Genomic DNA, 14,957 nt, shown 5'->3' with positions numbered 1-14,957 from the left:
TGCTTCTGTTTGCCAGACGGTCAGACAAATGACACAGAACGCCGTTAAAAGAAAACGACCTGAGCTTTTTCACTCATCAGCTCATTCCGCTCCCTCTGCCACCTTTTTCCACATTATCCACCGGTCATTTCCTCCCTCTTTTCTGCAATTTCTTCCTATTTGAGGATTGCTTTCTTTTCGTGCTGGCATCATTTTTAACCATCATTGGAAGTCGTTAGAGCCCCAGGCAGTGTTGAATAAAGCGAAATATGTACACCAGGGGTCACCGACGCGGTGCCCGCGGGCACCAGGTAGCCCGTAAGGACCAGATGAGTAGCCCGCTGGCCTGTTCTAAAAATAGCTCAAATAGCAGCACTTACCAGTGAGCTGCCTCTATTTTTTAAATTGTATTTATTTACTAGCAAGCTGGTCTCGCTTTGCTCGACATTTTTAATTCTAAGAGAGACAAAACTCAAATAGAATTTGAAAATCCAAGAAAATATTTTAAAGACTTGGTCTTCACTTGTTTAAAGAAATTCATTAATTTTTTTACTTTGCTTCTTATAACTTTCAGAAAGACAATTTTAGAGAAAAAATACAACCTTAAAATGATTTTAGGATTTTTAAACACATATACCTTTTTACCTTTTAAATTCCTTCCTCTTCTTTCCTGACAATTTAAATCAATGTTCAAGTAAATTTATTTTTTGTATTGTAAAGAATACTAAATACATTTTAATTTAATTCTTAATTTTAGCTTCTGTTTTTTCGACGAAGAATATTTGTGAAATATTTCTTCAAACTTATTCTGATTAAAATTTTAAAAAAAAATATTCTGGCAAATCTAGAAAATCTGTAGAATCAAATTTAAATCTTATTTCAAAGTCTTTTGAATTTCCTTTAAAATTTTTGTTCTGGAAAATCTAGAAGAAATAATTATTTGTCTTTGTTACAAATATAGCTTGGTCCAATTTGTTATATATTCTAACAAAGTGCAGATTGGATTTTAACCTATTTAAAACATGTCATCAAAATTCTAAAATTAATCTTAATCAGGAAAAATTACTAATGATGTTCCATGAATTAGTTTTTTAATTTTTTCAAAAAGATTCAAATTAGCTAGTTTTTCTCTTCTTTTTTTCGGTTGAATTTTGAATGTTAAAGAGTCGAAATTGAAGATAAACTATGTTTCAAAATTTAATTGTAATTTTTTTCGTGTTTTCTCCTCTTTTAAACCGTTCAATTAAGTGTAAATATAATTAATTATTAATAATAACATAGAGTTAAAGGTAAATTGAGCAAATTGGCTATTTCTGGCAATTTATTTAAGTGTTTTTAAACTGGTAGCCCTTCGCATTAATCAGTACCCAAGAAGTAGCTCTTGCTTTCAAAAAGGTTGGTGACCCCTGATGTACATAGTGTTGTAATTATATTGTAGGATGGATGGATGGATGGACGTTTAAAACAAAACTGTTATTATTAATTAGTAAGTATACATTTTTTGAGCCTTTTTAGAGAAAATCATATTACAATGATATGATACTTAAATTATGCAAATTACTTGATGATGTCATGGTGACCACGCCCATAGCCACGCCCCCACCAACACAGGTATCTTGGCAGTTTATGGGAAACACTGATACTGTTATAAAACTAGCATTTTTTTAAAGTCCTGTCATGTCGGTGTTCCTCACTCGGAATCTGCCAGACTTAAATTTGTTTTGCATATGATCTAATAATACATCTGTTTAAACTATGGTGAATATTACTTTGCACTTTTGTTTAAAAATGTCCTAACGTGATTGTCAGTTAAGTCATGTACAACTCTACCACTGCCTACATGTTGAATATTGAAGTACTACTTTTGTTTGTCAACACTTTATTCAGCTATTTTATTCATTGTTATGGTTGAGCCCCCATTTCAGTCCGTCCCCCCTCCACCAATACCCTCCTTAAGATATTTATAGCTTTTGGTTGTAATTTTTATTTAAGTGCAAAATTTTGCTAACAGACAAAGTATATTTTATTTATATTTTTTTGTTTTATTCAACTTGGAAATGTAAAATGTTTTATTTAAATGACATTAAAACACACGAAAAATACAAATGTATTGCATTTAAAAGGGTATGCATGCATTATTATTACCGGTATGTATTATCATTAAACCAATGGTTAATTTGGTCTCATAAATAATGGCAATAATATCGTTTATCGGCAATAATTTGTAGGTAAATATATCGCCAAGCAAAATTTGTTATCAGCCCAGGCCTAAGAATCGATTCTTCATTTAAAACGTTTCTCGATTTAAAATCAAAAATTTTTTTAATGACATTGGATGCCAGTTCTATGTTTAACTACATTCAGCTCCAAAACTTTTTTGTATTGCGAACAGCAAACGGTTTATTTTTATTTATTTTTTTAAATGAGATTCTACCCAAACATTTAATAAAGCCAAATACAAATAAGGCAAAAAGAGAAATATGCAACACTTCTCTTTTGTAAAGTAAATCTGTATTGCAGATATAAGCATCTGCATCAACTATATGATTTGTCTGAGTGGCTGGAGAGGACAGATTAAAAAAGAACTAAAATAACAAGTGAAGTGAATTATATTTATATAGCGCTTTTCTCTAGTGACTCAAAGCGCTTTACATAGTGAAACCCAATATCTAAGTTACATTTAAAGCAGTGTGGGTGGCACTGGGAGCAGGTGGGTAAAGCGTCTTGCCCAAGGACACAACGACAGTGACTAGGATGGCGGAAGCGGGGATCGAACCGGGAACCCTCAAGTTGCTGGCACGGCTGCTGCTCTACCAACCGAGCCATACCGCATATAGACACACACGCATATGTATTTGTATGTGTATGTATGTACATATATGTGTATGTGTGTGTATATATATATATATATATTAGGGCTGCAACAACTAATCGATTAAATCGATTAAAATCGATTATAAAAATAGTTGCTGATTAATTTAGTCATCGATTCGTTGGATCTATGTTATGCGCATGCGCAGAGGCTTTAAATTTTTATTTTTTTTTTATTTTTAATTTTTTTAAATTAAAATAATTCTTTATTTATAAACTGCAACATTTACAAACAGCTGAGAAACAATAATCAAAATAAGTATGGTGCCATTATGCGGTTTTTAAAAAAAAAAAATACTGGAAAGGATAGAAATGTAGTTTGTCTCTTGTATTCGATTATTAATCGAAGTAATAATCGACAGATTAATCGATTATCAAATTAATCGTTAGTTGCAGCCCTAATATATACATATATATATATATATATATACTGTATTTTTAGGATTATAAGTCGCAGTTTTTTTCATAGTTTTTCTCTATAATTCAATATTTTTCAATGATGGCTTTTAAGAAATAGGATGAATATGAATCACGATTCAGATGTGAGTCGATTTCTTTTGTGCACTCATAGTTAGTAGGTTAGATAAATTGAATGCGGTTAAAATCAAGAGCAAAATAACAAGTTCAGTGTTAATATTTGAGTTCCATTAGCCCCTCTGTAGTGGAACAGTTGGGCCCCGAGGTCTAAAAGGTTAAGTCTAAGTCCACAGCGAATCCCTTTTTCTTTTTAAGGCTGGTTTGTTGGCTTTTTTGGACCCATATTGATTAAGCAAAATACACAAAACTTGGTGAATGGTGAGAAAAGAAGCACGGAAAAGTTGGGGCCTAGTAATGGACTGCGTAAAGACTACGCCTCCAGTGTTTCCCATAAACTGCCAAGACACCTGTGGCGGTGGGGGCGTGGCTATGGGCGTGGTCACCAGACATCATCGAGTAATTTGCATAATTTACTACAATGATATGATTTTCTCTAAAAAGGCTAAAAAAATGTATACTTACTAATTAATAATAACAGTTTTGTTTTAAACGTCCATCCATCCATCCATTTTACAATATAATTACAACACTTTATGTACATATTTATATACAGATTTGAACAATGAGTTATTCACTGAAATATATTTATTAATTGTGGTTCTTACAAAAAATATATCTTATAAAATATAAAAGCTAAAATGTCTCTTAAAGCTCTGCCCCTTTAATTAGTGCATACTAAATAATTTAACTTTAGCCTACTACTACAACCATATTATTTACCAGCAACATAAAGTGCAACAGAGGCAGAGGTGTCCTGCCACAGTCAGTAACAAATAAACAGAAAACAGTAGTGGTCAAATACAAATAAGGCAACAAGAGAAGTATCCTACACTTCTCTTTTGTAAAGTAAATCTGAACAGCCTATATGGGCATCTACATCAACTATATCATTTGCCTGAGAAGCTGGACAGGACAAAAAAAAAAAGAAGATTATTTTTAATTATTATTATTTTTTTGTGGCGGACGTAATTCTTTCGTGGCGGGCCGCCACAAATAAATGAATGTGTGGGAAACACTGGCCTCTCCAAAATGGCAGAGCTCTAAGGCTTCCAGCGGCACACAAAATGAAGGAATAAATAAAACGTAGAGACATGGTTTGCACACAGAGGCACATTTGATTCGATCGAAAATCCCGTAAATGGAAAAGATGGCAAATAGAGGGGTTTGTAAGTGGATGTTCCACTGTATTGTGATGGAAATACTTAAAGCGGCCAATGACTGACAGACTTGTTTAATGCTTTCATCTAGGATAAATCCGAATGTTTACTGCGTCATCTTCATTACTTGTAAAAGTCCGCCCTGTAGGAGAAATTACCCTGGCCTAATAAGATGTAAAACAAAACGGCAAACAATACGGCACATTATTAGCGTGTTCTACTGGAAACAGCTGCTCATAAATGAATACTAATGACCACGCTGCTGTCCAGCACGCATTCTGTTTCACCAGCCCAGCCGCTCTGCAATTATCGTTAGCAAAGGCAAACAATGCTCATCTTCCTGCGTTTCCAAACAAATACGAGTCTGGGGCATCCTTCTTTTTTAATGAGAGGAGCAAAAGCCGAGGAAGGAGAAGGCCGGAGATCGTCTGACTGGTTTAGTGACTCACTCAGGAATGAGTCAGCGGTGGAAAGTGTGTAATGAAGCTTTAAATGTGGACTTTTCTGCTCGTTAGGGAGCAGATACGTCATCGTGCGGTGAAATACCCCCGTAAGGTCAAACTTCACGCACAATATGTCGGACATAAACAGGTTCAAGGGTAATTTATTCCTCCAATCAGAAATTGATCGATAATGTCCAACAAGACAAACGTTATTACTCAAAGCCCACTGCTGAGCTTCACTCCATCAATGTCACTCTTTTGTCTTTCTAGCATATTCATGTTGAGGTTATGCGATATGGTTGCCATAGTAACACGGGCAACTCTTACGAGCGGTGAAGGCAGGATGCAGATTAAATATTTATTCTTGTGCTTTTGTGGAAGAAAAAACATAAAAACCTTGAAAGTGTTCAACGCTCATGCTGCATTTTGATGAAGTAATAATGCAGTCTGCCTCCCAAGTTATTGCTTACCATTTTATGTTTGTTTTTGTTATTAATGACTACCTTTTAAGAGTTTTTTTTAAAAGGTGGCAAGTTAGATTGTCCCCCAGCGTATGATGGAGCGCTGTACAGAAAGTAGTTATTCATTTTTTAGTGGGGAAAATGAAAATTGACAAGTCACTAATGCCGTTCTCAGTTGAATTTTACTGCCCCCTAAAGGCGGAACCCTTTAATGCAGGTTTAAAATTATCACTAAAATTCTACCATTTGATCACAGACTTTGACTGGTTAAAATAGTTTACCGTAATTTCCGGACTATAAGCCGCACCTGACTATAAGCCGCACCAGCTAAATTTAGGGGAAAATACAGATTGCTCCATATATAAGCCGCACCCGACTATAAGCCGCAGGGTTTTGATGTGTAATTAGCGTAGTATATAGGGGTTCCTGCTACCACGGAGGGGATTGTCGGGACAGAGATGACTGTTTGGGAACGCAAAGCGTCCCATTTATCAACAATAAATCTTTCAATCATTCAATCAAACTTTCACATCTTTGACATGGCGAACAGCATTCATGCAGAGTACAAATAATACAACGGTGCAAAGTAATACAAAGTGCTCGCCTGTACGTTATCAAAATAACCAGCCTACCGGTATATGAAAATTCAGTCTTTAATCATTGTGTCATCGTCTTCCTCCTGTGTACTAAAACCACCGAAATCCTCTTCGTCGGTGTCGGAGAAGAACAGGTCGTATATAAGCCGCACCCTTGTATAAGCCGCAGGGACCAGAACGAGGGGGAAAAGTAGCGGCTTATAGTCCGGAAATTACGGTAATTGTATCCTGTGTATTGTGGTTTCTTGCGAATGTTTTTAAATTCTATGATTAATATTCACTGTTATAAAAAAAAACATGTTTTTTTTTTACATAATTGCATCATATCATTAGGATTATTAATACAATATTGTCATAACAGGAACACCCTTATCAAGGGCTTTAATATGAGGTCTGACTCAATATGTTTTGTTGCAAATTATTTGGGGGGGGGGGGGGGGGGTCTATTTTTGGTCAACTTAAACAATTGTTCAAGTTCAAGTTGTCACAACCTAACTTTTTTTAGTGATGTCCAAAGTGCACCCTAGATGTTACTTGCGGCCCACAGGTCTTTTTCCATTGGACTGTGGCGCATTCTAAACATACAATTATAAAAGAAGAAACACAATATCCATCCATCCATTTTCTACCGCTTGTCCCTTTTGGGGTCGCTGGAGCCTGAATCTGAATGGGGTTAAAACAAAAAGGTGTCGTGTTTATAATATAGTACATTGGATTGGTTTTAGCTAGGGGTGTAACGGTACACAAAAATTTCAGTTCGGTACGTACCTCGGTTTAGCGGTCACGGTTCGGTTCATTTTCGGTACAGTAAGAAAACAACAAAATATACATTTTTGGGTTATTTATTTACCAAATTTGCAAAATCTTCCACCAAAAATATTTTTCTTCGTGAAATATTTGATGTGAAGTAATCGGAACTTTGGATAGGTCAATAATTCATAATAACATTGATTTTGATTCAATATTATGTTTTGAGCAATGACAGTTTGAAAGAAAAAAAAATAGCTTTGTTTTATTAGTCAACATTGCAACTTTTTCTAAATTACATTTAACCTTTAAGCTTTTTTATTTCACTTTTGTTATGTTTTTGTTTATTTTAATAGTATTTTTAGACTGTGCCGTGGGCCTTTAAAACATTAGCTGTGGGCCGCAAATGGCCTCCGGGGCACACTTTTGACACCCCTGCTATACATAATAAAAAATTAAATGTGATAAATCTATGGATAAAAAGCAGAGCCTGGCGACGCATGCGCGTTTATCATAACTCTCTCTCTCTCTCTCTCTGTCTCTGCCCCTCCCTCACCAATGCTGCTGCACACACAATTTGTTTTGTTTTTAACCCCTTCTTAACCCTGAACGTACATTGAAAATACACGCAACCCTAACTCAAAATGCCGGACATTTGAGGCATTTAAGAAACTCCGCCCTGACGAAAGAGGGCATGTCCGGTGAAAAGAGGACGTAATGGTCAGTCTATCGTAGCCCGTTAGCTGCTAGCATGCCGTGTGTTGTGCCTCGGTGTGCATTGTTTACACAACGTGCGTTACGCTACTTAATATGTCCGTGTGGAAACTCGTTCGGTACACCTCCGCTCTCTCTAGGTCGTCCTCAGACGAGCCTTCCATCGTTGCTTCCAGTCATCCCGATTCTCCATACATTTGGCCAGTTCCTTGGTACTTTGAGCTCCTGCATCCTTCTTGAGTATGTCCACGTATGTTAGTGTGGGACGTCCTCTTGACCGATGCCCATGTGTTGGTTCCCACAGCACCAATTTGCTGGCTGGCAGCTCCTGATGCCTTTGGCAGTGTCCTGCTAGTCTCACTCTTGTCAGGTTCAAACACTGATGACATCTATTAAACAAGACAAAAAGGCAAGGAATCAAACAGAGACAAAATTAAATTTGGACTCAATTGAGGAGATAACGTGTCGACACTGTAACCTCTACAGTGTCACCCACGCTCTGACGAAGAAGGTTTTCGTCTCCTCTTTTATTTAGATGTTCAATGTTTACGCAACAACACCTGTCACAACAGGAATGGGGAGTATGTAAACAGTCCTTGTTTTCGGTCACATTGAAGACAAAAGAAGAAGATCCCTCTGGCTTGGGCTCGTCCTGGATGCAGCTTGAGCAGGTTTTCGAGGACAATGGATGACCCCTCCCGTCTCATTCCTCTTCCAAGCGTTTGGCTTGGTGCAACAAAGACAGCTTCTTGTCTGTTCATTGGAAACTCAGAACGGAAAGTTTTTTGATAATTTAAATACAATTTTTCTGACAATTCTCCTTACAGCAATCTTCTCGCTCACCCTTGGTATTCCCTTGTAGAGGATTCTGTTGGTTACGTGCGCACTCTTGTTGATGTTAAGCACTGCACCGAACCGAAACCCCCGTACCGAGACGGTTCAATACAAATACACGTACCGTTACACCCCTAGTTTTAGCCTTCTTATCAAACTGAAAATGGCTCGCGCATTCTTTGAATTTTCTGGTTGTGTAAAAATTGGAACACCCCTGTACTCGCGGCTCTCCCTTCAGGTCCATATTTTGTTCTTTGTCACCCCAGGCAGGATACCAGATCACGCAGCAGCGGCGGCCCATCGCGGTGGACGGCATGCTGACCTACAGCCTCATGGGCGGTAAAAAAAAGAACCAGGTGCTGAGGAGAAACGTCCGCGTCAAGCAGATTCAGCTGGAGCAGGACAGCGGCAAGAGTCTCCACGACGACGTCCGCGGACAGACGCTCATAGACCTCAACAGAGCTGGTAAGAGTTTAAAAAAAAAAAAAGAGAGAGATAGAAGGAAATAAACTAGTTTGTTGTATTGGACTATTGGTCATCATAAACCAGGCCTGCATCTGGCATGTCTGTGCCCTGCCAGGTGTGGGACTGATGGAGCTGGTGATGGAGCCTGACATGAAGTGTGGCGAGGAGGCAGCGGCGGCCGTCAGGGAGCTTCAACTCATCCTGCAAGCCCTCGGCACCTGTCAGGCCAACATGTCTGGTAATGGTGCTCGCTTAATCTACTCAATTGTTTGTACCAAGTCTCAGTTACACCGCCATGAAACACGATAAAATATATCTGGAGGCACCACAGTAGGGATGTCCCGATCCAGGTTTTTGCACTTCCGATCCGATACGATGTTGTTTTTGCACTTCCGATACTGGCCAATACTGGCCTTATCCGCGCATGTATTAAAGTTTAAAGTTATTTAGCCTACTTAGTTGTCAGATTCATGTTGAAAAGGGTTTTAGTACTCTTGATAACAACTAGCCAGCTGAATTAGGTGAGTTTGAATAATACACAATGGAGATGTTGACGTGCGGAGTTTCAAGCACTCTTCATTTTCTAGCAGGGGACTTTTCAAATGATGCTACATATTAGCAGTAATGCTACTTTTTATAGCAACGCTTTTGCCCCACACTTGACAAATTACGGTTGTCTGTTCGACATATTCCCACTTGAAGCCAAACCACCGCCAGATGGTGGACCCCCTGCTGTTTTTTGGGGGAGTTAATTCTTCCTTAATTTGTTACCACTCGCACGGCTCCGTTAGCCATGCTGCTACCTCTCTGCTGGGAGAGGGTGTATAAGTATGTGACATATGACGTGACAGTATGTGACGTATGTAAGAAGGTGCGCTTGTCTGTCTGTGAGAAGGAGAGACAAGAAAGAGTGAGAAGAGCCTGTAGTGTAATGCCAGCAGCTAAAAGCAACTGTGTGAGAACGTATACTCCAATATCACCATATAGTCATTTTCTATATCGCACAGAGACAGCTGACATTTTTACCGGTAACTTTTAATTCACATGGCCGTCTTAACGGTTAGGACACAGACCTGTGTATGTGTTGTAGGTGTGCTGGAAAATGCGGAACGGAAATTAGGGAGCAGCAGAAAAGTGGAATGTATTATTTAAATCGGTGCGTTGGAAAACACGGACCAGATGTTTTTTTTAAAACTGGATCTGGATCGGCATTTTCCCATGGCCTGCCGATACGCATTTTTTGGCAAATATCGGCGGCCGATCAGATCCAAATATCGGATCGGGACATCCCTACACCACAGTCCTGATACAGGAGTAGGGGGGTGAATCTTTGGCCACCTAACGATTCGATCCGATTCCTGTGGTGACGATTCAATTCAGAATTTTTGATTCAAACCGATTCTTTGGATGTGTTATTTGGAATAATAACTATGATAGGTTGATTGGCACAATACGAATGTCCTGAGTAGTCCTGAGTTCAATCCCGGGCTCGGGATCCATCTGTGTGGAGTTTGCATGTCCTCCCCGTGACTGCGTGGGTTCCCTCCGGGTACTCCGGCTTCCTCCCACCTCCAAAGACATGCACCTGGGGATAGACCCCTCCCACCTCCAAAGACATGCACCTGGGGATAGGCCCCTCCCACCTCCAAAGACATGCACCTGGGGATAGGTTGATTGGCAACACTAAATGGTCCCTAGTGTGTGAATGTTGTCTGTCTATCTGTGTTGGCCCTGCGATGAGGTGGCGACTTGTCCAGGGTGCACCCCGCCTTCCGCCCAAATGCAGCTGAGATAGGCTCCTGCCCTAAAAAAACCCCAAAAGGGAAAAGCGGTAGAAAATGGATGGATTGGCAACACTACATTGGCCCTAGTGTGTGAATGTTATCTATCTGTGTTGGCCCTGCCATGAGGTGGTGACTTGTCCATGGCAGGGGTGCCCATTACGTCCATCGCGAGCTCGCGGTCAATGGCGAATGGTGTTCCTGGGATTAAAGGCCTCACCTTTTCTCCTCCAATCATATTGTGGCCAAACAGCTCAATTTTTGTTTAATCTGAGCACAGAACTTTCCTCCAGAAGGTCTTATTTTTGTCCATGTGATGTCAGATGAAACAAAAATTGAGCTGTTTGGGCACAATACCCAGCAATATGTTGGGTATTGGACAATGACAATGACCCCAAACACACGTCAAAAGTGGTAAAGGAGTGGATTAAATCAGGCTAGAGTTACGTTTTTAGAATGGTCGTCCCAAAGTCCTGACTTAAACGTGTGGACAATGCTGAAGAAACAAGTCCATGTCAGAAAACCAACATATTTAGCTGAACTGTACCAATGTTGTGGTCAAAAATTCAAGCAGAATCTTGTGGATGGCTACCAAAAGTGCCTTATTGCAGTGAAACTTGCCAAAGGACATGTAAGCAAATATTAACATTGCTGTGTGTATACTTTTGACCCAGCACATTTGCTTACATTTTCAGTAGACCCATAATAAATTCATAAAAGAAGCAAACTTCATGAATGTTTTTTGTGACCAACAAGCATACTTGCCAAACTTGAGACCTCCAATATCGGGAGGTGGGGGGGGGGGGGGGGGGGTGGCTAAGGGCGTGGTTAAGAGGAGAGTATATTTACAGCTAGAATTCACCAAATCAAGTATTTCATATATAATATATATATATATATATGTATGAAATACTTGACTTTCAGTGAATTCTAGCTATATATATTTTTATTTTTTATTTTTTATTTTATTATACATATAAATAAAAGACATACTTGGATTTCAGTGTTCTGCAGGCTATCCAGTAGGTGGCAGTATTGTCCTGTTTAAGAGTGTCACAACATTGCTGTTTACGGCAGACGAACTGCTTTACGGTAGACTAAACGTGACTGCTGTTGTTGTGTGTTGTTACCGCGCTGGGAGGACGTTAATGAAACTGCCTAACAATAAACCCACATAAGAAACCAGGAACTCTCTCTCCTTGTTGTGCACTCTACTCTCTAAAAGCCGTAGATGTTATGACGTCATTGGGCAGGCAAGCTGCTGGGAAAGCGGACGTGAGAACTCAGGTCCGCATTGAGCTGGAGGGGGCGTGGCCTCCAGCTCCGGCTGAATACCGGGAGTTTGTCGGGAGAAAATCTCTGCCGGGAGGTTGTCGGGAGGCACTGAATACCGGGATTCTCCCGCTAAAAACGGGAGGGTTGGCAAGTATGCCAACAAGTATGTGCTCCAATCACTCTACCATAAATAAATAAGAGTCGTAGAAATTATTGGAAACTCAAGACAGCCATGACATTATGTTCTTTACAAGTGTATGTAAACTTTTGGCCACGACTGTATATATATTTATATTTATTTTTATATATATATATATATATATATAATTTATATATAATGTATTTATTTTGCCGTTTTTGTTTGAATGTTAAAGGTGTTTAATGATAATACAAGCATGTTTAACATATGGATTCCCTTCTTTCATGAAGACAAGAATAATAGTTGGTGTATTACCTGATTTTGACCAGGACTGTAAGTATCGTACTTTGTTACCTGCTTGATTGTAAAGTGCATTTTAGTTGTAGTTTTCATGAACAAATTTGGAGGCCTTGAAATCGGCATGTAACATCGCTAATGCTAATCAGTGGCATGTCAATAGCAAAGTCAATGTGTCTTACCATCAAGCTAGCGCAAAATAGAGCCTTATTTAACTTGTGTTGGAGCGTTTTTTTGAGTCAATTACTTTATTGGCATTGAAAATTGCAACGTTACCGAGAGGTAGTCTGGCTGAGTTCACTCTCAGTGCTGCTGGAGTGATCGCCAAGTGCCGAAGTGCAAAAATGGGCACGACGTCACGCGCAACCCTAGGCATCTAAACATGGCACTGTTGGACTTTACGTGACTCAATGCCTGGTAGGACCGGCGGGATTCGGTCGGTGCCAAAAAAATTTCGGTACCCATCCTTAATTACAATACGTCAACACAAACGTGCCCATTTCTCATATAAATGACTCCTTTGGCGCTCACATTTTGTCTCGACAAAAGCAGTCGCCTATGTACACTACCGTTCAAAAGTTTGGGGTCACCCAAACAATTTAGTGGAATAGCCTTCATTTCTAAGAACAAGAATAGACTGTCGAGTTTCAGATGAAAGTTCTCTTTTTCTGGCCATTTTGAGCGTTTAATTGACCCCACAAATGTGATGCTCCAGAAACTCAATCTGCTCAAAGGAAGGTCAGTTTTGTAGCTTCTGTAACGATCTAAACTGTTTTCAGATGTGTGAACATGATTGCACAAGTGTTTTCTAATCATCAATTAGCCTTCTGAGCCAATGAGCAAACACATTGTACCATTAGAACACTGGAGTGATAGTTGCTGGAAATGGGCCTCTATACACCTATGTAGATATTGCACCAAAAAGCAGACATTTTGTAGCTAGAATAGTCATTTACCACATTAGCAATGTATAGAGTGTATTTTTTTAAAGTTAAGACTAGTTTCAAGTGCTTTTCCTTCAAAAATAAGGACATTTCAACGTGACCCCAAACTTTTGAACGGTAGTGTATGTCGATTTAAGTGGACACTTTTGAGTAATAGGAATAACCACTAGAATGCATACAGTAGTCCTGGGGGTCCACCGTGTATTTAAGGAGTGGTCTTCTCTCCGCAGAGGGCCAGCTGAGGGTGGACGCCAACGTGTCGGTTCACAGACCAGGCGAGCCTCTCGGTGTCAGGACTGAAGTGAAGAACATCAACAGCGTTCGATTCCTGTCCAAAGCCATCGGTGAGCACGTAGTTTCTGACCTGATGCCATCTGTTCTCGAAGAATGTTCTCGCGTGAGGCATGGTAAGAATTCATCTGTTCCAGGGTCAAACTCTTTGCACTCGCCAACATAAAGCATTTTAAATAAGTACGTCAAAAGGTAATTTTTTTTAAAAATTTGTATTAATTGTCATGTGCATTCGTGCAAGAAGTTGCACTGTTGTTAATTGCAACACTTAATAATATTGCTATGTTCAACCAACCCTACCTTTTGATACTTTTCTATTTCTACTATCCTCAATATATTTTCTTTATTTAGCTTAAAATCACTGATACTTTTTAAAAGATTGTACTCCAGGGGTGCCCATTACGTGGATGGCGAACTATCGATGGATGGTGGAGGGTGTGTCAGTCCATCGCCAACCAGGCATTAAAAAAAATAGACCTAAAAATGAGCGATCATCAATCTTCACCAAGACGTGACTTTGGTCACTTGATTGACATTCACGGCACCCGAGGGTCTTGTGAGATGACGCTGGCTGCTGCCAGGTCATTATTAAGAAAAAACGACCGACAGGAAGGCGAGAAACTTTTTTTATTTCAACAGACTCTCGTGCCTGCCGTCAAAACTTTAAAGACCGACTGCGCAGTTCCTGTCTTCACAATAAAAGCCCTGAGTCATCCTGCCTGCGCTAACAAAATAAGAGTCTTCGTGCACAAGCTAGCAAGCTACGGAGTTTGTCGCCAATGTATTTTTTGTAAAGTGTATAAAAAGGAGTATGGAAGCTGGACAAATACCGTATTTTTCGGACTATAAGTCACAGTTTTTTTCATAGTTTGGACGGGGGTGCGACTTATACTCTGGAGCGACTTATGTGTGAAATTATTAACACTTTACCGTAAAATATCAAATAATATTATTTATCTAAGTCACGTAAGAGACTAGGCCGGGGGTCGGCAACCCGCGGCTCTAGAGCCGCATGCGGCTCTTTAGCGCCGCCCTAGTGGCTCTCTGGAGATTTTTCAAAAATGTATGAAGAATGGAAAAAGATGAGGGGAAAAAAATCTATTTTTTTGTTTAGTATGGTTTCTGTAGGAGGACAAACATGACACAAACCTCCCTAATTGTTATAAATCACACTGCTTATATTAAACATGCTTCACTGATTCGAGTATTTGGCGAGCTCCGTTTTGTCCTACTAATTTTGGCGGTCCTTGAACTCACCGTATAGTTTGTTTACATGTATAACTTTCTCCGACTTTCTAGGACGTGTTTTATGCCACTTTTTTCTGTCTCATTTTGTCCACCACACTTTTAACGTTGTGCAACTCACACAAAGGTGAGTTTTGTTGATGTTATTGACTTGTGTGGAGTGCTAATCAGACATATTTGG

At 39.4% G+C, this 14,957-nt stretch overlaps 1 protein-coding gene across 2 annotated transcripts in view; it reads left to right on the top strand.

Moving 5' to 3' along the window:
* LOC133639798 (glutamyl-tRNA(Gln) amidotransferase subunit B, mitochondrial-like) overlaps window positions 1-14,957 on the top strand; it is a 71,282-nt gene that overhangs the window by 7,840 nt on the left and 48,485 nt on the right. For both annotated transcript variants that reach the window (XR_009823859.1, XM_062033410.1), the window contains exons 4-6: window positions 8,606-8,804; window positions 8,920-9,042; window positions 13,471-13,584. Coding sequence is in view for 1 of the 2 variants with exons in the window: in XM_062033410.1 (XP_061889394.1) it covers window positions 8,606-8,804; window positions 8,920-9,042; window positions 13,471-13,584 (436 nt within the window). In the remaining variant the exon portion in view is untranslated. The remainder of the gene's footprint in view (window positions 1-8,605; window positions 8,805-8,919; window positions 9,043-13,470; window positions 13,585-14,957) is intronic.

This window comes from Entelurus aequoreus, linkage group LG22 (genome assembly GCF_033978785.1).
Source record: "Entelurus aequoreus isolate RoL-2023_Sb linkage group LG22, RoL_Eaeq_v1.1, whole genome shotgun sequence".
NCBI classification, from domain to species: domain Eukaryota; kingdom Metazoa; phylum Chordata; class Actinopteri; order Syngnathiformes; family Syngnathidae; genus Entelurus; species Entelurus aequoreus.
Note: the sequence above shows the minus strand (reverse complement) of the source record. Positions and strands in the feature narration are given on the sequence as shown.